The sequence below is a fragment of the Cetorhinus maximus genome, chromosome 25 (assembly GCF_964194155.1).
Source record: "Cetorhinus maximus chromosome 25, sCetMax3.hap1.1, whole genome shotgun sequence".
Classification (NCBI taxonomy): domain Eukaryota; kingdom Metazoa; phylum Chordata; class Chondrichthyes; order Lamniformes; family Cetorhinidae; genus Cetorhinus; species Cetorhinus maximus.
Window position 1 is genome coordinate 24,473,475 of NC_135903.1, and position 26,895 is coordinate 24,500,369.

General features: G+C 42.4%; 1 protein-coding gene across 1 annotated transcript in view; it reads left to right on the plus strand.

Moving 5' to 3' along the window:
* The window catches only part of itga3b (integrin, alpha 3b), a 160,908-nt gene that overhangs the window by 57,676 nt on the left and 76,337 nt on the right, over window positions 1-26,895 (plus strand). The window contains exons 2-6 of the mRNA XM_078529632.1: window positions 16,063-16,190; window positions 16,969-17,048; window positions 18,678-18,936; window positions 21,191-21,295; window positions 22,792-22,999. Coding sequence (XP_078385758.1) covers window positions 16,063-16,190; window positions 16,969-17,048; window positions 18,678-18,936; window positions 21,191-21,295; window positions 22,792-22,999 — 780 coding nt within the window. The remainder of the gene's footprint in view (window positions 1-16,062; window positions 16,191-16,968; window positions 17,049-18,677; window positions 18,937-21,190; window positions 21,296-22,791; window positions 23,000-26,895) is intronic.

Sequence of the window (26,895 nt, forward strand, 5' to 3'; positions counted from 1 at the left end):
TAAGGAGCCAATCACATTCAAGTATTCACACAGCAAAGCAGGGTGTTAAAAGCTCTTAATATCCTTCACTTCTTAAATTTGCAGACAGCAAAATAAATTATTATAATTGGGTTAACATTGAAGCTAAAATAAGCTTTTTTTAAAAATGTGTAGTTTTTATCATTATGGAGAAATTTGACATTCCACAGATATAAACTTAGCTTTTCAAGGTTATTGAGGCTGTTGAGTAATTACGAAGTTAATACATCGTTAAAAACCCAACCTCATTCAACAGGGTGTAATTTTTTCAGGAGTTTTAACAGCGTGACCAACGGCCTAAGAGTGGAAGTTTCATCAATTCATTAGATTTCCCATTGATTACAGTCTGGGGACTGCCTCAACAGCACACCCTGTGGATAAGTGTAGAATCAGTGTCAGCAACTTCTGGATCTCGGTGTTATTCTGTGCATGTGCAGACTTGAGATGTTGCTATCAGTTTGAGTGGAGCAATGACAGTGAACGCTGCTAGTTTCATTGTCACTACCACAGCAATATCTGGGCCTATACGATTCACCCTAAAATTTGGATTACTGTTGTAAACTGCCATGACAGGTTTCATGTGTTAGCATGCAGCCATCCGCTGCATTTTAATCACTTCCAGGTTTTCCATGTCCTCGGTGTAAATGATTTTAAAATGTGCACCATTAGGACATTTATGAAATTAAAAATACTTTCCTTAATTAAAGTTTACTCTTTTCTTTAATCATTTTACTAGCTTTTAATAAATATATGTTGAACACAGTGCCAAAAATTAATACTCTTAAAGTTTTAAATTTTGGTTTTAATAATGAAAGAAAAATATTACATTTAACTTCTTTAATTGGACAACACTGTATTTATTCCCCATCTCTAATTGCCCTCAGGGTATTAAAAGCCAAGCACATTGTGTAGCCCTGAAATCACACATTGTCCAGCCTATGCGGGGCTATCCTTCCACAAAAAGCATTAGTGAACCAGTTAATTTTTTGCAGTAATCCAACAGCTCATGGGAATTTCTAATGCTAACAAATTGCTACTGGCAGGAACAAGCAGTTACAGTATGCCAGGTTTACATATGTAGTTTCTCTTTGTAAATATGAACATAGGAATTTATAATAATGGAAATGGATAAATAATGACCAAATATAAATTGGCAATCAAACTACATCTGCAACACCCTATAACCATTTCCCCCGTGACCCCTATTCTTACCTCATTTGAGGGCTGCACTTAGCCTTGCCTCATGGCGTGAACTGCCACAGGATGTGAAGGTTGTTGCGGTGATGGGGAAGGAGCCGTGACAGTGACGCCCACATCCCAAGACCGGATTTCATTAAAAGAAATATCTTGCCTAGTTTTCAAACAAATAGCTGTATAATCCCCATTTACGAACAGGAATTCATCCAGTCCTCTTTTTAGAACCTACCACGGCTTTCATCCTCTTGGCAATGTGTACCTTCCATTCTATCATCCGCTTGCTAAAAACAAAGGTTGCCTCAATTTGCTGTTTTCTTTCTGATACTCTTAGCTTTAACATGTGTCATGGAATTGTTGAATCCTTTGTCCAATAAAAGAACTTTTCAGCACCCGTGAAAATTTTGAAGCCCCCCTTTAGACCCATTTTGATTCTCTTCTTTCAAGGGAGAAGAACTGGCGAGAAAGGGAGGTTGGAACTGGGACGTTGGTGGCTAGGTTCTTCTGTACCTACCTTTTGATGATGTGTGTGTGCATGTGCCCTTGAAAATGTGGAATAAATCCAATTAATACAAGGATAGCTGGGAAAAGCATGCTGCATTGTTCCACATTTCATAGGAATATAGAAACATAGAAACATAGAAACTAGGAGCAGGAGTAGGCCCTTTGGCCCTTTGGCCCTGCTCCGCCATTCATTATGATCATGGCTGATCATCCAACTCAATAGCCTGCTCCCGCTTTCTCCCCATACCCTTTGATCCCTTTTGCCCCAAGAGCTATATCTAACTCCTCCTTGAGCACATACAATGTTTTGGCCTCAACTACTTTCTGTGGTAACGAATTCCACAGGCTCACCACTCCCTGGGTGAAGAAATTTCTCCTCATCTCAGTTCTAAATGGTCTACCCCATATCCTCAGACTGTGCCCCTAGTTCTGGACTCACCCAGCATCGGGAACATCCTTCCTGCATCTACCCTGTCTAGTCCTGATAGAATTTTATAGGTTTCTATGAGATCCCCCCCTCATTCTTCTGAGATCCAAGGAATATAATCCTAATCGACTTAATCTCTCCTCATATGTCAGTCCCGCCATCGCAGGAATCAGTCTGGGAAACCTTCCCTGCACTCCCTCTATAGCAAGAACATCCTTCCTCAGATAAGGAGACCAAAACTGCACACAATATTCCAGGTGTGGTCTCACCAAGGCCCTGTATAATTGCAGCAAGACATCCTGCTACTGTACTCAAATCCTCTGGCTATGAAAGCCAACATACCATTTGCCTTCTTCACCGCCTGCTGCACCTGTATGCTTACCTTCAGTGACTAGTGTACGAGGACACCCAGGTCTTGTTGCACATTTCGCACAAAGGTGCACTGTTGTGACATTCCTGGGTGATGGTACAAGAAGTATAACTGGAAAAATTTAGAAGAGGTGCAATAATGGTACTTTGAACATTGACCCTAACTAGTAATGATGACAATATATACATAACTGTGTGCAGGATATTTGACTTTATTCAACAGTGAAGGCACAACATGAATAATCAATAGCTGTAAATCCATGGTTTTGGGCACTGTCGAGTTTTATTCTGGAAGGTTAAATCAAAAGGGGCACCTGATATCTTAAGTCACAAGTGGATTAGATATTGAATATTGTACATATATTGATTTATAATAAATGTTTCATACCAGCACATATGCCACATATTCCACTGTTGGCTTAAAATGTGTCATTTCTAATTTCAAATTTTGTTTAGCTGTCAGTCTTATTCGCAATAATTCCTTATTAAGCTATATGCTTCTTTTAAGATACTGCATCCATTTGGCTAATCATTACGTTAGTTTAAGTATCCAAATGGATTTTTTTGTGCACAGTGCAAGGATCTTAAAGCAAGTTATAAATTACTGACCTGAGCAGTTGTTCCACTGCAGGGGGCACTTTTTGTACTCAAGTGATGATTCCTATAGTTGCTGAATTTTAAATAATAAGTGTCTAATCAGAAGCTATGTTATGTTCCAGCTTGTGGTAAAATTAGTAAAGTTCAACTTTGAAACTCAAATAGGTGTTAAAACATACTGGTCAACTCTTGTGCGCTCCTGATTGATGCACCAATGGTATTGACCAGTTATTGTGAAATTAATACTTATTGGCTAGAAGTGCTGAATTGTGGTCCTTAAAAGTTACTAAGGTGACCCTGTGTGTATCATCCTGACCTCAGTTGTAACCTTGACATGTCGTTGTTAGAACAATCATAACCTGGGGCAATGTTTTACTATTCCATATAGTAGACCTTTTATTATGTATGAAATATGTATGTTAAAAATGCTGAACAAATTTTATTGGTTCTGAGTTATTTCTGCAACCAGATCGATGAGATTGCAGGGCAGGTATAGAGTTGAGATTTATTGCAGACAGCCAGTGCCTGTGGCTACAGGAAAATGAAATGTCTATGTTCCTGAACTTAATATTTAAGGTTGTGAAGCTTTTATATCCAATTCTAATAAATGTTAGTATTTTACGGAAAGACCTTAGGAAGATATGACTTTATTTATTGCTCTAGTGTTAGCTGTGTCACTCCTGTCTCTTAATCTTTTAAATGGATCAGGTTCCAGTATCCACACAGAGATGTCATTAAAATGGCTTCTAGAAATTTGCTCAGTATAGGATGTAGTACTCAATTGTTCAGTGATTGTATGCCTGATGACTGTTCGCTGTGTGCTATTAGTCAAGCCTGGGTGTGGTTACAGGGAAATTCATATTAAACAAAGTGTAATATTGTTATAATATTCGTAAAGAGCTTAATTGTTATATGAATCTAGTGCACCAGGTGATACTGCTACACTGCAGTCATGTGCTGAGTAACATTTGTATCAGTGTATTCAGTGTGTCTGCCACATGGACACCAGCAAGAAATGTACCTGATGAAGCTCCAACATGTTGACTCTAAAGTTTTTTTTATTTGTTCATGGGATATGAGCGTCGCTGGCTAGGCCAGCATTTATGCCCATCCCTGGGAGGGATGGAGGGAGTGAATGTTTGTGGTTGGGGTGCCAATCAAAGGTGTTGCTTTGTCTTGGATGCTATCAAACTTCTTCAGTGTTGTTGGAGCTGCACTCAACCAGGCAAGTGGAGAGTATTCCATCACACTCCTGACTTGTGCTTTGTAGATTGTTGACAGACTTTGGGGAGCCAGGAGATGAGTTAATTGCTGCAGGATTCCTAGCTTCTGACCTGCTTTTGTAGCCAATGTATTTATATAGCTAGTCCAGTTCAGTTTCTGATCAATGGTAACCCCCGGGTTGGTGTTAGTGGGGGGATTCAGCAATGGCAATGCCATTGAGTGTCAAGGGGTGATGGTTAGATTCTCTCTGGTTGAAGATGGTCATTGCCTGGCACTTGTGTAGCGTGAATGTTACTTGCCACTTGTCAGTCCATGCCTAGATATTGTCTTGCTGAATTTGGACACGGACTGCTTCAGTATCTGATGACTTGCAAATGGGCTGAACACTGTAGAATCATCAACGAACATCACCACTTCTGACCTTATGATTGAAGGAAGGCCATTGATAAAGCAGATGAAGATGGTTGGGCCTAGGACATTACGCTAAGGAGCTCCTGCAGTGATGTCCTGGAACTGAGATGATTGACCTCCAACAACCACAACCATCTTCCTTTGTGCTAGGTATGACTCCAATCAGTGGAGAGTTTTCCCTCTGATTCCCATTTTTCTAGGGCTCCTTGATGCTATACTCGGTCAAATGCTGCTTTGATGTCAAGGGCAGTCACTCTGCCCTCATCTTTGAAGTTCAGCTCTTTGTCCATGTTTGAACAAAGGCTGTAATGAGCTGAGTGGCCCTGGTTGCATCAGTGAGCAGGTTATTGCTAAGCAAGTGATGCCTGATAGCACTATTGATGACCCGTTCCATCACTTTACTGATGATTGAGAGTAGACTGATGGGGTGGTAATTGACCGGGTTGGGTTTATGCTGCTTTTTATATACAGGACGTATCTGGGCAATTTTCTGCATTGCTGGGTACATGCCAGTGTTGTAACTGTACTGGAACAGCTTGGCTAGGGATGCAGCAAATTTTGGAGCACGTCTTCAGCACTATAACCGGAATATTTTCAGGGCCCATAGAGTTTGCAGTTTCCAGTGCCTTCAGCCATTTCTTGATATCACATGGAGTGAATTGAATTGGCTGAAGACTGGCATCTGTGATACTGGGGACCTATGGAGGAAGCCAAGATGGATCATCCACTCGGCACTTCTGGCTGAAGATTGTTGCAAAGGTTCAGCCTTATCTTTTGCACTGATGTGCTGGGCTCCTCCATCATTGAGGATGGGGTTATTTGTGGAGCCTCCTCCTCCAGCGAGTTGTTTAATTGTCCACCACCATTCACAACTGGATGTGACAGGCTGCAGAGTTTAGATCTGACTGTTCGTTGTGGAATCACTTTGTTCTGTCTATCAATTGTGTGTCGAACAGCATAAGCAAGTAGTCCTGTTTTATAGTTTCACCAAGTTGACACGACGTTTTAGGCATACCTGGTGCTGCTCCTGGCATACCCTCCTGCACTCTTCATTGAACCAGAGTTGATCCCCTGGCTTGGTGGGAATGGTAGAGTGGTGGTATGCCAGGCCATGAGGTTACAGATTGTTGTTGAGTGCAATTCTGTTGCTGATGGCCCACAGCACCTCATGATTGCCCAGTTTTGAGTTGCTAGATCTGTTCAAAATCTACCCCATTTAACATGGTGGTAGTGCCACACAACACGATGGATGGTATCCTCAATGTGAAGATGAGACTTTGTCTCCACGAGGACTGTGCGGTGGTCACTCCTACCAATACTGCCGTGGACTGATGCAACTATGACAGGCAAGTTGGTGAGGATGAGGTCAAGTATGTTTTTCCCTCTTGTTGGTTCCCTCACCACCTGCCACAGACCCAATCTAGCAGATATTTCCTTTAGGACTCTGCCCGCTCGGTCAGTAGTGGTACTACTGAGCCACTCTTGGTGATGGACATTGAAATCCCCGACCCAGAGTATATTCTGCAATCTTGCTGTCCTCAGTGCTTTCTCCAAGTGGTGTTCAACATGGAGCACTGATTCATCAGCTGAAGTGGGGGAGGGGTGTGGCAGTATGTGGTAATCAGCAGGTTTACTTGCCCACGTTTGACCCAATGCCATGAAACTTCATGGCATCTGGAGTCGGTGATTATTTCTAACTTATTGGGAACCAGAAAACATAACAGAAAGCAAGAGACTGGAAGCATGAGTACAGACATTTTAAAGCATTGAATAAAAATCCCGTTGAGATGTAGAATGTGATGTATCATCTCTGCATATTTCTGAGGCATAAAATACAACATAGGGGAGTCCATAAGTCTAAATTATTATCTCGTGTTTTGCCTAATTTTGCAGTGTTTGACAACCTCAGCAGTTGAAAACAAAGGCTGTATTCAATTTCCTGCTTGGGTGACCAAAGAATTTTTATTGCACAGAGGTTGCAGGACTGGGCCCTTGTGCACTATAACTTTGGGATCAATTTTAATGCTCCCCCTCTGGCAGAAACTGGGTGAGGGGCAATTAAAATGGAGCAAGGATCTCACCACTCCTTTCTCACCTTGATTTGGCAAAAAAACAATTTTAAATGTACTTAATTGCACCAGAATTGTTTTCCTTATTTTCCCAGTGTACAAAATGAGGCTGTTTGATATGCAGCACTGCCATTAGAAAAATGTTTTCGTTCTAGTTGGAAATTCTAGTTCATCTCTTGTTTGAGAAAGCTGTTATGATTCATGATTGTAATTACTTCATTTTTTTCATTGAAAATAATAATAAATAGATGCTGGAAACCACACGTTTTCATTGCTGCTTGGTTTCCGCAATGGTGGTGTTGGTGAGGATTTGGGTTTCCCAGCATATCTTTTGAATTCTAATTTTTCATTCAGTCACTGATTTGGAAAGATAAATTACCCAGACTTAAAAGTTGGAAATGTTAAAGATACCTAGTGACCACATTGTCATCGCCACCATGGATGTCCTCAGCCATTACTATAATACATAATTCTTTTTATATGTCATCTCATATCCTCGTTAAATGCTATTCCTGCAAGTATATCTGAAACTAGTTTTCATTGGGGAGGGAATTGAAAACTATTGGCCCTCCTAGAAGCAAGAACCCACTATTCAAAGTCTTGGATAAATTTGCTTTAACTGGTATTGATTGTACTCACCCTACAAAATTCTGTTAAACATTGGCTATTGGCTGTTTACTTCTTTTTTAATGCTGTTTACTTTGATCTGGTTATCTGAGTTTTGCTTGCAGAATTGAACTACTCTATCTTTCCAGTACTGTCCCATTTCTGTTAAATGCTGCAGTTTCCCATCAATACTGACGTTTTCAGAGAATAAAATAGAAACACATCACAAATTAATTGCATTAAAAGCAAAATACTTTAGGGATGCATTATGATGTTGCAAATTTAATCTTACTCCCAGCTGTGACCTCCTGACCTGCATGCAATATATTAGCAATGGGTTACTGACAGGAAATTAATTGGACGTTTTAGGAGATTGTTTAAGTTGAACCTGAGGTTGCTTTAGTTCTTTGAGTGGACACAGATCGTGTGTCTGTGTTTACATGGCTTTATTTCCAGACATGAAGCAGATCAGACATTGTCTATTTAGAAAATAATAATCTGCATAACCAGAATGTCCAGTCATTGTTCTAACTATAACATGTGGTTTAAATTGGATTAAATGGTGCAAAAAATTTCACACTGGAGTACTAGTTTGAGAGTCTGTTCCTGAGCAAACTGCCTATGTTTGCTCTGATGTGAAGTCAAAAGTTTGCTGCTTCTTGTGGTTTGTTGTGCCTATGTACCACCCAGGCCAGTATGAAGCCACACAGGTCAGGACGATCTAAGGATCAGCCGCTGGTCTGTGCTGAGTGAGCTGGTCTCAGCAGGAATGGTGGTGAGGATGCTGCTTGCACCCTGGTTGGGGTGGTGGCGTGGGGGGGAGCAGTAATGGAGGAAACAAGCTATTCATTGAAATAACACAGTGGAAAAAATACACATGTGGTTAAGATAAGCTTGTGCTACGCTGCTGCTTGCTATGATTAAATAGGCTGTTAGTATTGAGGCTCCTGAGTGATGATTGGTGACACACGTGTGCTGGAGGCTTTCTCGTTCCCATGGAACCATACCAAGCAAGATTCAGTACAAAGATGAGTAAAAATAATAATAACCCAAAGTCCTACAGTGACTTGGTATCAGTTGTTGTTGTAATGCTGGCCCCGTAGCATTGAAATTGGAGACGCTGCTTTGTCAGCTTTTTTAAAAAAAAGTATAATGAAGAGCTGTACTTCTTGTCTTGTGTCTATTAAACTTCTGCAAAAATGCTGCAATACGGTCATTGGCCATAAGAGCACGGCTGCAAAAATAATCTCCGAATCAAAGCCGTCTTGTTTCTTTAGGGAATGTGCTTTCATTTAAACGTAATGAATATTTCATGGTGTGTGTTTAATAAAAGCTGGAATGAGGAGTAAACCAGCTGTTGATTTCCCTTGTGTAGAAATATAATGTCTCACCGCGGTTAGGAGACCACACGGGTGCCATAAATATACTCTAGTCTACAGTTACTACTCTTCAATTATAAAACCAATGTAAACTATGAAGTGTGCAGAATGAATTAATCAATAGTGTGAGCTACATGTGTGAGAGCATTTCTGTTAAATCTAAAGCTGCATTGAAGAGTTTTATAACAAGTCTGGTATCCACAGTTTTTTGTTAGAAAACTGTTCACTTTGTAAAATGATGCCACGGCAAGTGAATATTACAATTACAGCCTTGATATCAAATATACTTTGAAGAACCCCTCACTTAACTACTCACTGTTGAATAATGGGAGCTTTTGCATGGAGTTCTGCTGTCTAGATGTGTAATGCTATTGGGGCGGGGGGCAGTGACAGAGTGGTATTGTCTCTGGACTGGTATTCCAGTGACCCAGGGTAAAGCTCTGGGGACCCACCACGGCAGATGGTAAAATTGGAATTCAATAAAAATCTGGAATTAAAAGTCTGGTTTCATGGTTATCGTAATTTTCAACTGTTGTAAAAACCCATCTGGTTCACTAATGTCCTTTAGGGAAGGAAAACTGCTGTCCTTACCTGGTCTGGCCTACATGTGACTCCAGACCCATAGTAATGTGGTTGATCCTTAAAATGCCCTCTGAGCAAGGGCATTCAGGGATGGGAAATAAATGCTGGCATAGCCAGTGATGTCCACATCCCACGAACGAATAAAAAAAACACAATTGTAGTACGTGTGGCTCATCTCCAAATTTAGCCTGTTTTTTAACCTTGTATTGCAGCCTATCACGTTCCTTAAGAAACATCCTAAAATGTTTTTCATACAGTGATTTGATGTTGAGAAGCCAAGTAGAAAGGCCAGGGCAAGAGGACTGTGCAGACGACAGTGGATAGTAGGGACTGGGAAACCAGGAGATATTAGGCCTGCAGACTGCGCAGTTTAATCCCCTTGTCCATGTGTCACTGTAAAGATGCTGGGATTGGCGAGGATGCCCTGAGGTGACTGTTAAAAACCACTATCTGACAGATTAATCGGGGGGTTCTGAAGATCAAATGTCTATATATTATTCAGTTTTTTTTAAACAATGGTTTGTTCTGTTTTAGGAATAATGTTTACTGTTTGAGCAAAATGGATAGTTAATTATTTAAAGGAAATGGGTAAAACAAATAATCTTCTGCAGATGCTACTTTAATACTTTGAAGCTCAAATGTAGTGTGAACCTCCTCTTCCCTTCTCCCTCTGCAAACAAGTGACAATCACAGACACAAAGTTGAGCATCAATTTTACAGATGTGATTGCTCCTTTGTGGGCAAATAGAAATTCTGGTGTGTTAACAGTATCCACAGCAAAGAGTCCTGTAGGTTTGCATTTTAAAGCTTTATCACCCAGTGCAAATTTATGCAATTAACTTTTATTTAAAACAACATTTCCCCATGTAAGCAAAGGGCTGCAAAAATGAGGAGATTTGCCTTTATGTTATTATTTGTAAACTAAGGTAGGGAAGGGCCGTTAGCTAAAATCTATAATTCACTGCAAATCACTATTTTTTGTCATGTGGAAATGTCTCAGCGTCTCCGGTAAATGTTTGTAATATTACACGTGATTTTTTTTTTGTTGCTCGTTTATGGAATGCAGGCTTGGCTAGCTAGGCCAGCATTTATTGCCCATCCCTAATTGCTCTTGAGAAGGTGGTGGTGAACAGCCTTCTTGAATCGCTGAAGTCCATGTGGTGAAGGTATACCCACAGTGCTGCTCGGGAGGGAGTTCCAGCATTTTGAACTAATGGTGATATATTTCCAAGTCAGGATGGTGCGTGGCTTGGAGGGGAGCTTCCAGGTGGTGCTTTCCCATGTATCTGCTGCCCTTGTCTTTCTAGATTGTAGCAGCTAAGTGTTTGGAGGCGCTGCCAGAGGCGCCTTGGTGAGTTTCTGCAGTGCATCTTCTAGATTGTTTACACTGCTGCCACAGTTCGTCGGTGGTGGAGGGAGTGAATGTTTGTGGATGGTGTGCCAATCATATAGGCTGCTTTGTCCTGGATGGTGTCAAGCTTCTTGAATGTTGTTGGAGCTGCACTCATCTAGGCGAGTGGGGAGTATTCCATCACACTCCTGACTTGTGCCTTGTAGATGGTGGACAGGATTTGGGAGCTAGGAGGTGAGTTCTCACAGTAGGGTTCCAGGCCGCTGACCTGTTGTTGTAGCCACAGTATTTATATGGCTAGTCCAGTTCAGTTTCTGGTCAATGGTAACCCACAGGATGTTAATAGTGGGGGATTCAGCAATGGTAATGTAGATTCTCTCTTGTTGGAAATGGTCATTGCCCGGCACTTGTCTGGCATGAATGTTATTTGCCACTTGTCAGCTTAAGCCTGGATATTGTCCAGGTCTTTCTGCATTTGGACTACTAAAGTATCTGGGGAGCCACGAATGGTGCTGAACATTGTGCAATCATCAGCGGACATTCCCACTTCTGACCTTATGATGGAAGAAAGGTCATTGAAGCAGCTGAAAATGTTTGGGGCTAGGACACTACGCTGAGGAACTCCTGCAGTGATGTCATGGAACTGAGATGATTAACCTCCAATGACCACAACCATCTTCTTTTCTGCAAGGTATGACTCCAATCAGCAGAGATTTTTCCCCCTGATTCCCATGGATTCTAGGTTTGCTGGAGCTCCTTGATGCAACACTCAGCCACATTTTGCCTTGATGTGAAGGGCAGTCACTCTCACCATATCTCTGGAGTCCAGCTCTTTTGTATATGTTTGAATTAAGGCTGTAATGAGGTCAGGAGCTGAGTGACTCTGGCGGAACCCAAATTGAATGTCAGTGAGCAGGTTATTGCTGAACAAGTGCTGCTTGATAGGACTGTTGGTGACTCCTTCCATCGCTTTAATGATGATGGAGCTAGACTGATGGGACATTAATTGGCTGGGTTGGATTTGGCTCCTCTTTGTGTACAGGACATATCTGAGCAATTTTCAACATTGCCAGGTAGATGCCAGTGTTGTAGCTGTACTGGAACAGCTTGGCTAGGGGCGCGACAAGTTCTGGAGCACAAGTGTTCATTACTATTGCCGGAATATTGTCAGGGCCTATAGCCCTTGCAGTATTCAGTGCCTTGTGCTGTTTCTTGATTTCACGTGGTGTGAATAGAATTGACTGAAGACTGGCATCTGTGATGCTGGGGACCCCCGAAGGAGGCCAAGATGGATTGTCAACTCGGCACTTCTGGCTGAAGATTGTTGCAAATGCTTTAGTCTTGTCTTTTGCACTGATGTGCTGGGCTCCTCCATCATTGAGGATGGAGATATTTGTGGAGCCGCCTCCTCCAGTAAGTTGTTTAATTGTCCATCACCATTCACAACTGGACATGGCAGGACTGCAGAGCTTAGATCTGACCTGTTGGCTGTGGAGTCGCTTAGCTCTGTCTATCACTTGCTGCTTATGCTGTTTGGCACGCATGTGATAGACAGAGCTAAGTGCAGGTTGGCGCCTCATTTTTAGGTATTCCTGGTGCTGCTTCTGGCATGTCCTCCTGCACTCTACCATTATCACCAAGCCAGGGGATCAACACTGGTTCAATGAAGAGTGGGGGATATGCCAGCCATGAGGTTACAGATTGTGGTTGAGTACAATTCTGATGCTGCTGATGGCCCACAGCGCTTCATGGATGCCCAGTCTTGAGTTGCTAGATTTGTTTGAAATCTATCCCATTTAGCATGGTGGTAGTGCCACATAAATCAATGGTGTGTATCCTCAACGTGAAAACTGAGCTTCGTCTCCACAATGATTGTGTGGTGGCCGCTTCTACCCATACTGTCATGGACAGACGCGTCTGTGGCAGGCAAGTTGGTGAGGATGAGGTCAAGTATGTTTTTCCCTCTTGTTGATTCCCTCACCACCTGCCGCAGACCCAGTCTAGCAGCTGTCATTTGGGACTCGGCCTGATAGACTGGGTCTGTGGGTGTGCTATTGAGCCACTCTTGGTGATGGATATTGAAGTCCCCCACTCAGAGTACATTCTGCACCCTTGCCACCCTGAGTGGACCCTCCAAGTTGTGATCAACATGGAGGAGTACTGATTCATCAGCTGAGGTGGGGTAATCAACAGGAGGTTTCTTTGTCCATGTTTGATCTGATGCCATGAAACTTCATGGAGTCCGGAGTTGATGTTGAGGATTCCCAGGGCAACTCCCTCCTAACTGTATACCCGTGTGCCTAGAGCATTACCCTGGGTCTCTGGATTGTTAGTCCACTGACAATACCACTGTGCTGCTGGTGTTGGCGGTGTCTGGGACATTAAAGTATGATTCCGCTTGACTGGTCTGTTAGACAGCTCTCCCAATTTTGGCACTAGCCCCCAGATATTAGTAAGGAGAACTTTGCAGGGTTGACAGGGTTGTGTTTACCATTGTCATTTCTGGTGCCTTGGTTGATGCTGGGTGGTCATTCTGGTTTCATTCCTTTTTATTGACATTTTAGTGGTTGGAGACAACTGAATGACTTGCTGGACCATTTAAGAATCAACCACATTGCTGTGGCCGGACCAGGTGAGGACGGCAGATTTCCTTCTCTAAGGGGCATTAGTGAGTTTTTACAACAATCAACAACTGTTTCATGGTCATCATTAGACTTTTAATTACAGATTTTTATTGAATTAAAATTCCACCAACTGCTGTGGATTTGAACCCGGGTCCCCAGAGCATTACCCCGGGTCTCTGGATTACTACCAGTCCAGTGACAATACCACTATGCCACCACCTCCCCCATTCTGATCCTCTAAGCAGTTACTAGGAGGTGCATGGTGGTAAAGCGCATTGATTTTCCCTTTTTATTTTACTGGACACACATTTTCACTCTTATTGCTTTCTCACACCCACCCCAACCCCATGTGTGCATAGACAGAGCTCAACTGGAACAAGAAACTTTTACAGCACAGAAGCTGGAAACATTCGTCCTATCACGCAATGTTGGCTCTATGAAGGAACTGAAGGCTCACCCTATGAAGAATCACTGTTGCAAATCTGAATCCTGACATTGTTGGGGCACAGATTGTTCACACATAGTCATTGCCAATATCATTTGTACATGAAAGCCAAGTCTGTTAAATGCTACATTCTACAAGAGCCTTGCTTACAGGACTCATAGCACTTTTGCAGTCCCAGTGTACATTCTCTAATCTAACATAACTTTTAAAAATAGTTTCTATTTTCATGCATTTCCAGGCAATTTTCAGTGATGGCTTATTTCCTGACTTATTTTTGGGGAGGGGGAGGGTGGGGAATACAGACTGTCTTGGGCAATTTGATAATGCATCAGTTGCTTGTTGCCTTTTTTAATTCGTCACCTCTCCTGCACCTCCGCCCCCACCACCCCTTCGCCCATAAATCAGAAAGAAGTGACTCTGTGCCTAAGAAAATTGTTCCCACTTCAGAATTTTCATTATGAGCACAGTGCTCTTTGTCAATGGCTAACCTTGGGTACTTGCCACAATTTCTAGTGTTAATGTTGGCCTAGTGTAGTGTGTTGTAATACATGTTAGCAATTTCCAATGTCAGGGTGCTCCATGCTGCTTTGGTATTGAATGGCTTTGTACTTGCACGTATGTTTGGTAGAAGAAATATAATGCATTTTAATTACTCTAATGGGACATTGTCATTGGGAATTTCTGGGCAATAAACTCCAGCTAGTGACTTAGAAACTCAAAAATGGCAAGAATAAGCAACATTCAAATTAGTATGTACTTGGAAATTATTCTGCTTTTATCTCATGGAACAGGATCTTTAAAAAGGTGAACATCTTCCAATAAATATAGTCCTAGGGAAGACACTTAGATGTACTATCAGGTATAATTTTTGTTCTTTGAGTTATACCTTCAGGCTGTGTGCAAAATTAATTAACAATATTGTGTTTGTTCTGTCATATAAATGTAAATATAGGTTGCAGTCATCGCTCCTGATTGCTGTCATTGTTGGAAGGGAACTTGATTTAAAAGGAAGCTGTACAGAGGGAGAGTGAATGCTTAATACCACCATGTACCTTCTGGCAACTGCTTAGAGGATCTAGATCACAGCATGTGTAATACTGTATACAGTATTTGCTTCTCAACTGTCTTAGACTAACAATAGCTTTTGGAGTGAGGTTAACACAGTTGGGTGTGCTTAGTAAAGCTGCTATCTCGTGCAGATGGAAAGGCAGTGGCCAAGATTTAATAGGATAATACCACAAACTAACTCTCTCAATCTAGAGATAGAGGATTCTGAGCATTGGTGTATAGAGAAGAAAGTGTAAGCTTCCATGACCAGGATGGACAAAGTGTTTCAATGTACGTACGCAGAGCAATTTTTGTTTAAGAAAATGTGTCAACTTTGGCTCAATGGTCGCACACTCATGCCTGATTCAGAAGGTTATGGATTCAAACCTCAGTCCTGAGATCTGAGCCCATTATCTAGGCTGACACTGGACTGCTGCACTGTCGGAGATGCCGCCTTTCGGATGAAATGTTAAACTGAGACTCCATCTATCCTCTCAAGTGGCTGTAAAAAAATTTCATGGCCCTATTTAAAGAAGAGCAGGGGAGTTCTCCTGGTGGCTTGCTGAACATTTAGTTCTTAACCAGCACCATTTTTGTATACATGGGGTGGCGGGGGGGAAAGGTTTTTGGCTATTTAATTTCTGTTTGTGGGACCTTGTTGTGCACAATGGCTTTCATATTTTCTACATTATAACTGTGGCTGCACCTCTTAAAAAAATAATTTGTTGCCTGTAAAGCGCTTTGGGACTTTCTTCTTTGTTTGTTGATCAACATTTGTGATCCAGTTTCAAATATCAGAATTGTTAGCTGGACAGCTTGTATTGTCCGGTTCAGAACTGGGTAGGCAGGTCTTGTCTTTCGCAGCTGTCCTTGTGGTGTTTTCTGCAGTAGACAATGTTGTAATATGCCTTTGAGAGGTTTTTAGCATGACATCACTAGAAGGGAAATGTGTCATGTGATCCAGTCTTATTTTCACTTTTGCTTTGAGCAGAGCACATACACAGCTCTGATGCCTTCAAGCCACATTTCTATGTATAATTGTTTGCAATGTTATTAATCTTAATAAATGAATCCGCAGTGTGTTTTTCCAATCCCTTATGAGTGATTGATGCCTTGTGTCCTGTGTAGTTGATAAGCCCAAGCTATTATTTCATTATAATAACACGATAGTCAAATGCTCATCTCTGCATTTTTCATCTCCCTTATTATCCCCAGGTTGCTGGTTGGAGCTCCTCAGGCAGCAGGTCTCAAGGATCAATTGGCAAACCGCACAGGAGCCTTATTCTACTGCCCTGTAACACTATCCCGCCATGACTGTAAACGTGCCATGTTTGAGAAGCCAAGTAAGCCAAGATCACTTTTTCCTACCAGTTCCTAACCAATTTCCTTTTCAAATCACTGACTGTTTCAGCCTCCATACCCTTGTGGGCAGTAGTTCTAGGTCATTACCACTCACTGCATTAAAAAGAAGTTCTACTTAGCCATTGAAAAATCAACATGATCAGTTTTATCAACCAGGCATGGGAGACGATGCTGCATTAAGATTCCATTTTTAAAAAATACATTTTTTTAAGAATCCTAGCATTGCTGTGGTAGTGAAAAGTGAGTTAAAAGACCCGAGGGAAGTATATATCTAGACTAATCCCTTTCGCAATAATTTGTCAGGCATCCAAAACGAACCCAGTTACATCTCGGATTGTAAGAAGAAAGTATTGAACCAGCATACGTGGGCCAAAATAAAACGCCCTTCAATTTCAGGCTATTCTTGATGGGAAATTGTAAATGGATGGGGCAGATGCAAGCCGGGATTTGATTTGTGGAATCTTCTAAATAGCAGTGGTGGGTGGAGCAACTGATCTCCAAGGGCCATTTGTAGATCATGGTTTCTAGTCTTGGAATCAGTGCTGGATCCTATTTCATGGTTTTCTCCAAAATTTGTAGTAATTTATTCAACATAAATGCTCTATATTTATGTTGAATACTTGTGGGCTAGTTGAGGCTTGTCATTTGTGCATGAACTTACCTGGGCACCCAAAGTGTATCTTGCAGTGGTGGCTGAATGACCTCCTTTTCCACTTCATGAACTATTATCTCATTTTTATCACCTAATTGTTTCCACAGCTGATCCACAAACTGAAAGTAAGGAAGACCAGTGGCTTGGAGTCACAGTAGCAAGCCAAGGGCCTGGTGGGAAGGTGCTGGTAAGGCCAATTTGAATTGCTTTTTGCAAACGTTAGTCTGCTTGGAGCATAAATGTGCTTGAGGCTGAATGATGAGCTGTTGATTTAAGACACAACCCTTCCCTGTGTTGTGTCCCAGATTCTGGTTTTACCATCATGGGGAGTTGCTGAGCTGAGGTTGGACACCACCTGTTAAGAAATAAGGAAGCAACTTGGTATATTGTGGGCACAACAAGGTTTCTGGGGGCATGTCTGTTACCCAGTCTTGGCCAGCAATGGCAAATGACACAGGGAGATATTACTGAGGACAATGTTCCATTTTGGGCAATAGCAGCCAGCATATTTGTAATGAGGGTAGTTTGCATATTTATGCAGGTTAATGAGCAAGGAATAAAGTTGGCCAGGTTAGACTGGTATAAGTTAACAGAATCAATGGGATAGACCAGGCAGTGTGTCGAAGGGTAGCCATTTTCTCAACTTCTTAGGAGCTGATTTTAAATCCATCCAAGAATGATGGGATGAAGTCACCTTGCAGTGTTGACTGCAAGAGTCCTTACTTGTTATGGCAATCTTCATGCACTTCTCAGTCCATATGACCATGATATGAAATGAGTCTTAGGTGAGCACTTATTATTACTGAAAGTGGTAGGCAGTTTGACAGAGGCTGTAGGAGGGTTAGTGTTGGAAATGCAACAGATCTCACCACTGATATACTCTGCTGGGTCAGGTTAGAAGGACCTTCACCCTGCAGTTTGCTCATCCCTTTCCTGGGCATGCTTGACACTGGTACTGGATGCCTATAAACTGTTCATATCCCAGCCAGGCTGTTCTTCATCTTGATCGGAACAGAAATTCAAGTCACAAGTAATGCTCCCGTGTATTATGTAGATTGTTGGTCCGATGACCTGACTTGAGTTGCCTGTTTGAAAGCCTAGCCTTCAAAAAATGTGGAAGATACAGTCATTCTCTGTTACTCCTGTGGGGGGAGAGGATTGTTCAGCTAATTCACTATTATTTCCAAAATGGGCCACTGCTAACTTCACATGCACATAGGATGGAAACAATATTTTCTATTCTGGAAGTGGCCATTAGATGAGGTAAAGCTACAAGAATTTCCTTCAACATGCATTTATATATAGTTTTTCACTACCGCCAGACTCAGTCAGCCAATGGAGTACTTTTGAAGTATAGTCAGAGCTGTAGTGTAAAAAACACAGCAAAACTCCCACAAGGAGCAATGTGAGAATAACAGATCTGCTTTTGTGATAATTCGAGGGATAAATATCAACCAAGACACCAGGGATAACTCCCCTGCTCTTTGCTGAAATAGTGCCATTCTCTATATCCATTAGAGCAGGCAGATAGGGCCTTGGTTTAATGTCTCAGCCAAAAGATGGCACCTCCAACCGTGCAGCACACCCTCAGTACTGCACTGGAATGCCTGCTTTGACTTTTGTGCTCAAGTCCTGGAGTAGGACTCGAACCCAGAACTTTGTGACTTATGAAGCAAGGGTGCTATCAACTGAGCTACGGCATTTAGACAAGTTTCTTACTTCAAAAGCAAACAGGAAAATTATATTGCAAGAGGTGGGGGAGACTTTTCCCTGCGAAGACATCTGTTTAAATGTGGCCCATTTATTTCCCCGGCAGGTATGTGCACACCGCTATGAGAAGAGACAACTGACCCAACAGGATGAGAAGAGAATTTTGGTGGGTCGCTGTTTTGTCATAAGTGACAACATCGCCATCAATCCAGATGATGACTGGGACACTTCTCCAGTGCAGTTCTGTGAAAACATAGGGGACGACCACCGGGGACTGCTTATGTGTCAGCAGGGCATGGCTGCAGGATTCACACACCCCAATCACTACGCATATTATGGGGCACCGGGTGGCTGGAACTGGCAAGGTTCGACATGAGAAAAAAATCTCTGCAGCTTTCATTCACGTTAAGCTTTAAAATGACATGAGAGTGATGGCTGGTTGAGGTGAATAACTAACCATTTCAGCCTGGGTGGGAATGCAGTGTAAGAGCCCTGTTGCTGCCCTTAGCCCTGTAAAGAGAGGTTTTATTTATAATAAAGAGGGAAACCATTTACCCTTCTTGGGCTGCTTCTGGCTTTTCTTACTATTTTGCTGGCTTGGGGAGGAACCATATTGGCTATCCCATACAGGCCCCTGGGTGAAATTGTCTTAAATGACATAAATGAAACACACAATCTGGGGCTTCTGGTGATTGCCCCTCTTGCCTACCCCAAAGGGATGATTAAGATTGGAAAATAACTGGTCCTCAGCAAGTCCTACAGAAATGCAGGTTTTAATTTTGATTCTTTTATGGGATGTGGGTGTTGTTGGCAAGGCCACCATTTAATGCCCATTCCTAATTGCCCTTTAACTGAGTAGCTTGCTAGGCCATTTCAGAGGCAGCCACATTGCTGTGGGTCTGGTGTCACATGTAGGCCAGACCAGGTAAGAACAGCAGATTTCCTTCCTTGAGAACATTAGTGAACCAGATTAGTTTTTCTACAACAATTTCATGGTCACCATAACTGAGACTAGCCTTTAATTCCAGATTTATTAATTGAATTCAAATTCTACCAACTGCCATGGTGGGATTTGAACCTGTCTCCCCTGAACACTATCCTGAGCCTTACTAGCCCAATGACATTACCACTACACCACTGTCTCCCCCTACCTTCCTTGGGTATATTCCCTCCATTTATCCAGCTCCTCTTATTTTGGAAGAGGATGAGGATGGAATTTTATCCAGTTCCCTCTTTTTGTTTATATTCCTGTCAACAAACTGTGCGACCTTTAGTTGTTCCAATCTCTACTGGAGTATTTTCCTGTGCAACTAGACGTAACATGACACCCTTGTTGGATTTGAGTTTTGTCGACCCTCTGGAAGGGTTTCTTATCTGTGCCAGAGACTTTGCATCCATTTATTTAAAATACTGCTATTCCATTTGATACCAATCATCTGTCCATTTTATGTATTGTTTCACTAAAACCAACAGATTATCCAATTCTGTATACAGCCAGCTTGGCCAGGATTTTCCGGTTCCGCCTGTTGTGGGGAGCGTTGCAGGTGGGATGGAAAATTTGATAGACCAGGAAAAGATCCATTGACTTTGGGCATGGAGGGACTGGAAAATCCCGCCTCCTGTGTTTACATGCAAATGTTGGCAAGGCACAGCGGCATGCTGGCTAAAACCATAGCAATGGTACTGTGAAATTGTCATGAACACCACAGTTCATCAGTCCCTCCAGTGCTGCTCTAAACCATTCTGCGTGTACTTCATCCAATTCAGCATAGTGCGCAAACACCCTTTTTCACCTGAAGTCAGTTCCAGCTGGCAGTTGTATCTATCCTGTGGTTCCATTTTATGTTTTATTTTGTGAGGTCAATACAAACATATTTTTCTAAAATGATGGGCCTTTTATTTCAGAAAACTTTACCCTTTCCATCTCTTATTTTCCGCTGTGCACCTTAGACCAGGTGGGGAAGTAGGTGACCTGCTGCCAGGATGGATGGTGTTGGCTGAGGGATGAATGTTGGCCATGACGGCTAGAAAATTACCTGTTTTTCTAAAAATAGGAGTTCCGGGATCTTTTGCATCGCTCTGAACAGGCAGACGGAGTCTATTTTACATCTCCCTTGAAGACAAAGCCTCCAACAAGGCTCCCTCCTACATTGTAGTGATAGCTTAGGCTATGCACACAAGTCCTAGAATGATGCTCGAACCCACAACCTTTAGACTCAAATGAGTGCTACCACTGAGCCAAGTTAACACTTGTCACACTCTTTCATGGGACAACAGGGCAGGATACCAAGCCATAATGCCTCCAGACAAGCAGAGCTCCACTTCTCCTGTTTGACTTTCTAAGTTATCAATGGTATCTTTTTTGTGTAGACAGATATGAAGTTAGTATTAAAGCCATCCAAACCAAAGAAGACATAAATACAATTCAAGATGAATATTACCCTGAGGTGCTACAGTTGGAACTAAAATGGTTCATGTTACAGCATTTACGATAATCACACTGTATATGATTTTAGTTTCCTCGGTAGTTGATTCCATATTTTCAGTGCATTGTCACAAGAAAATACCATCTGAATATGGGCCCAGCTTTTGACTGATCCATTTTTGTTTTCTTTTTAGGAACCGTCCAAGTCGCACAAAAGAACATCACATTTGTGGAGCTCAATATATTGGATGATGGCCCTTACCTGCTTCAAGATTTAGAAAAGGCTCACAGCTACATAGGTACAGCATAGTTTCAACAAGTCTTACTCCATTTTATCCCTCTTCTGCTGGATACACTGACTTATACTGAGGTATTGTACAACAGGCAGCTACAGCCTTTCTCATTAAATATGTTGACTTTTCTTCATGCCTTAGCTTGCAATTCAACTGGGGCAGGGTGAATGAAACATGCAGGCCTATTCTGCCATCAACCAACAGCCACATGCGTGCCCTTTCCAGCAAGGTTCACTGGAGTGATCAGGAAAAGGGACCATGGCTACTTTGGCATCTTTTTCCCTGACATAGACAGATGGATAAAAGAATTCAACTGTCTTGGACATACTCAGGCGAGATTGGGCATCAGTTTGAAGCATCTGGGTCAGTACCTCACCGAGCAGTCCATTTCCTTTGTAAACTTATCAAAGGACTCAGATTTTATTTTTAATTTCTGTGCAAAGCAACCTGCACCTCAGATAGAAAAATGTCCTGCAGGACAGCACAGAAAACCAAACTGTACAGGGATATGACTTCGAACGGAAACGACAGTTCTCAAAGTATGATGTTACTTACAGAAAAAGGCTATTTCCACTGCTATAGTTCAAGGCAAAGAGCCAGGAGCTGCCCTTGTACATGATGCTTGAATTTCTTTCTCAACAATCAAGAATGATTGCTTCACCACTTCCTCTGATCACCGATGGCGCCTCCGCATCTACGTTGCTAAAATTACCTCCAAGAAATTATTTTATAGCTAGGGTTTCTTTTTCATTTCCTGACTGTTATTCGACTAAAACTACATACCTAACATGTCACTCACACTTAGGGGTTGATTACAAGAAAAAATTGTGTGTCTGTGTGATAGGTAATATGTTTCTCATTTCTGAACATTGCCAACGTCTTCCTATTTTATCACAACTTATTTTAGGATCAATGATTATCCGAACATTCCCCTCCTTCACTTGCTAACTTCCAAATAGATTGTGTAAATGTTCCCCTCTTCCTTACATACCCACTTGGTTGAATTCAAAATTCATCGCAGTCTCTCACTCTGACCTTTCTCTCCCATTCTTCAAAATTTGTTCTGTATAGTTTCCTGTTCCATTTTCTAGATAATTTATTCGCTTTATACACTCTGCTGAAAGTGTTGCCTCCTTAATGAGTGCCCTCTATTTTGGCAAAGTAGCTGTACTTCATGTATGGGCCCTAGTCAATGAGCATTGGTAGGCTATTCAACTACAGGACTATCACAGTCAAGCTCACCTAATGTCCATACACACATGCGCTTCAACACGGATAAGTGAAGAGCAATGGGGGTCAAATGCCCTGGCTGCTAATGTAGCCCTTCTTCACCCAGCTACACTGAGGCTAGTTGTCGAGCTCCAGCTGAATTCAGTTAACCCAGATTGGGCCTTGAACCTGCTATCTTTCTGGTCTGTGTGGTTTAGCTGTTCAGTGCCTTAGCCATGTAAAGCCTACTCAATGTTCTCAGTGCTAACCTTGAGCTTTTCCTTTCCTCGTAGGATACGCACTCACTTCTGGAAAGAGGATCACACATGAGGAGCAGTTCAGCTATGTGGCAGGTGGCCCCCGCCACAATCACACAGGGGCAGTGTTTCTTCTTGGAATCAGCAGCACAGATGACCTAAGTATAACGCACACTATAATGGGAAGTCAAACAGGATCATACTTTGGGAGTTCAGTGGTTGTTGCTGATCTTGACAATAATAGGTAGGTAATGTAGAGCTTTCAAACCTGCTGTATGAGGGAATGAACTTCTCTGTCATGGTCATCTGAATACTGCAGAATGGTTGCTCTTCCTTCTTGGGGAATGTGTGTCACTGAAGTAGGCAGGAAGAGGCCCAAACCAGTTAATCACTGGGAATAACACTAAGTGAATCTCTTGTGGTGCTGGCCTTTCCTGACCCATTTCCTCAAGGATTGTTTGACATTCCGTCAGAGAGTTGAAACTAAACGAGACCTCTGAGATTTTCGAATTTGGTGACCTACAAATGGGAGCAGCTGCTCCTTTATTATAGTTAGATATAAGAAGATATTGTTTAAAAATGGCTTTTATTAGTGTTATGACCAAGTCTGGAGGAGTGAATAAATTCCTCCCCTTTCCACCCCTGAGGTTGGTTGGAATCATATAATCATTAAACCTTCCAGCTCAGAAGGAGGGCATTCAGCCCATTGTGTCTTGTGTCTCTTTGAAAGAGCAGTGATGCTTGGTCCCACACTCCTGCTTTTTGTCTGTAACCCTCTTAAGTTCTTCCTCAGGTAGCTATCTAACTCCTTTTGAAGATTATATATGGAATCAGCTTCCACCATCTTATCAGTTAGTGTATTCCAGATCTCAACAACTCTGAGTGAAAACAATTTCTCCTCATCTCCCTTCTCAATCTTTTGCCAATGATTTTAAATCACATTATTGACCCACTCGCCAGAGGGATTAGTTTGTCTCTGTCTATCTTATCAAAACCACATACCGTCCATTAGGTCACCCATTAACATTCTCTGTTCCAACAGTAACAACTTGTATTTATATAGCACCTTCAACAAAGTAAAACATCCCATGGTGCTACACAGCAGCATTATAAAACAAAATCCAATACCAAGTCACATAAGGAGATGTTAGGGCAGATGACCAAATGTTTGGTCAAACAGTTATGGTTTAAAGAGTGTCTTAAAGGAGGGGAGAGAGATGGAGAGGTTTAAGGAGGAAATTCTGGAGCTTCCAAAGAGAACAGTCCTAACATTTCAGACTTCTCATTAACTGAAGTCCCTCATCCCTGGCAACATCCTGGTTAAAAACCTCCTCTGTACCATTTCTAATGTATTGGTTCAGAAGAGTTTGTACTTTTAACAAGTTGCAATTTTCCATTCAGTATGTACTTGTCCCTGTGTAAAGGTATGTAAAGAAATAAGCCAGCCAGATCTCTTGAGTTAACAAGGAGTTAGCTTTATTATTAAAGTTTACTTGGACAAAGGAATAAAACACACATGCACACACAAAACAGAACTAGTTATAGGGTGGAGGAGGTGGAACCGATAAGACTTAAAGGCCACAAGAAAGTAGATGTTCTGACGTTCCTTTGATGGTCTTGAAATTCTGGGGGTGTTGTGGTCAGTGTAAGCTAGTTGTTTTCTTTTTAAACTGTAATTTGTCTTTTTCCAAAGTGGATGCTATGACATTTGAAATTCCTTTTGATTAAAATTCTCATCTCTGTGATGTATTCCAAAATGTACAGAGATAGGGTCAGAATTTGAGAATAGCAGGGAGAGAGAGAGATGATACGTTCTTCAGTCTTCATCTGGATGTTCCTGATGCCTTCTGCAGACTCTTCCTGCTGTAGCAAACAGACGGGCTTATTACCACGGCCAGAATTTTAACCCCCTCCCCCCACCCTGGCCAGGCAGGTCTGAGATGGGTGTGAAATTGCATGGCCAGGATTCCCACCCTGACCTTAAAGCTATTTTACACTGGGGCAGGCAGGGCCTCGGAGGGGAAGTCTACCCATGCCCCGGTTGAGGCCCCTTAGTGGCCACTTAAGGGCTATTTCATGCCAAGTCTCAATTTTTAGGTTGGCGGCTGGACAATAGCTCAGGTGGGGAAAGACAGAAGTGAAAAGAGTTCAATCTTGGGCAGGTCCGGGGTCAGTGCCTCCATCAGAGCCCCCTTCTGACTGGGGGCTCCATCCCCTTATGCCCCAGTAGCCTCTGGACTCCCCCACCCCGGCCTTCCTTACACATCCTGCCCGGGTACTCCAACACTCACCTTTTTCTCCGGTCCCTTGGCCTTTGGCTCAGTATGACTTCCAGCCCCTGCAGCACTGTTTCTGGAGGGACTGGAGAGCTGCCGGCCAATCTGATTGGCTGGCAGCTCCCCAAGGTGGGACTTCCTCCTAAGTGAGGGGTGGAAGTCCCGCCTTATGCCAATCCACAGTCATTAGAACATAATATGACACCGGGGCCGTAGGAGTTGGCGGGGAAGTGTTCCCCACCAACCCTAAAAATTCAGGCCCATAGCTTTTCACTATGTGACAGCTGGCGATTGGCACACAATGGAGGACAATCCATGTTAACGAAGGAGCTTTGATTTCCCCCATAGTCAAAGCTATCAAGATGCCATTGAAACAGATTAGCGCATGTGACATGAGAAAATAACTTCTAGGAAGGCCCAGCAGAATAATTTTCAGACTGTTGGAGCAGAGGAGTGAGCTATATGGATCTGCTGTGGTGCTGGAGGTGGGGGTAGGCAGCTCAGCTGGATTGGGAATGGGCCGCTTCACCAGAAGGGCAGTCTGCAACATGGGCCAGGGTTTTCCAGTCCCGCTCATAGCAGGAAATGTCACGGGTTGGATGGAAAATTTGGAGATGCAGCCAAACGTCAATAGACTTTTGATAGGAATTTATGGTCCCATCAGTGGGGACCGGAGAATCTGGGCTATGATGTTTTCTCCTCTGTGAAGTTTCAGTCTGGGGAAAAGTGGGATTAGGAAGAAACAAAACCACTAAAGTGACTGCTGTCCTAACTTGGAAAACAAGGAAGAAAGGGGAAATCTTGTAACTGCAGAGTCTTCAAAATAGCTACCAAATGATGTGTGTGCAACTGATTTCTGATCTAGAGTTTGAAATTGAGAGGCTGGTGCTCTAGTGATTTTTATCATTTCAGTTGCACTATGGTTAATCCTAATTAAATATTAATTTTGAACAGCAAATTTAATGCGAGAACTAGTTTTGTCCCCATTTTAAGCGTGGCAGTGAAGAGAGGGAAGATCTGTTAGTGTTCAACATACTGATAAATACACAGCAGCCTAACATACAGGCATGGTTCTCTGGTTGCACTTGTCTTTAGTTAGATTTATCGCTCAATTCAGCTGAAGACTGCAGGAGTTAGTGTGCTGAGCAACACAACTGTTTTTTTTTTATAACTTGAAGATGATGTTTGAACATATTTGGAGTGCTGGTACCTCCCGATCTGAGTGTTGCCTCAGTCTTATGTAGCAGTGAAGTAATGTGGAACAACAAATAGGAGATTCCGAAATTCATAATGATTTGAATGTCCTGTGTACATGTGAGCATTTGCAGAAGAGCCTGTTGATATTAGAGCTAAATAAGGAAGGCAGTGTTTTTTCCATCATTCCTTTTAATAACATTACATGAGAGATTTTCCTCTTTGCTGTGCCTGAAAAAAGCAGCGTTTCCCCACAAATAGGGGAAATGAAAAAGGGGTGGAGGACCATTGTTTATACCTTCACCAAATTATGCTACCTCAGCATTTTCTTCCTCAGTAGGCACCGCTATGTCTCTAACTGCAGTAGGCGCAATCTCAGCGTTACCATTGAGGTGGGAAGGGACATTCCTGATTTCTTTTATTTTCCTGGATTTTTTTGCTCATTGGACATCGCAGCATTCAGGTGCTTGATAATTTCCGGAGCAAAAATCTGTCTCTTGACCCCTCTGGACCGGACTGCCTATGGTGGGCTGCGGGGAAAAGGGTGGTCCCTGGGAAGGGGGTATGGTCGACTGAAGAACATGTGGCAAGCACAAGTAGTACTTTTATTTAAAGAGGCCTTCCCACGTATTTCAAATTGTTCTGATTTCTGCTGCTGTGCTCGGTAGTC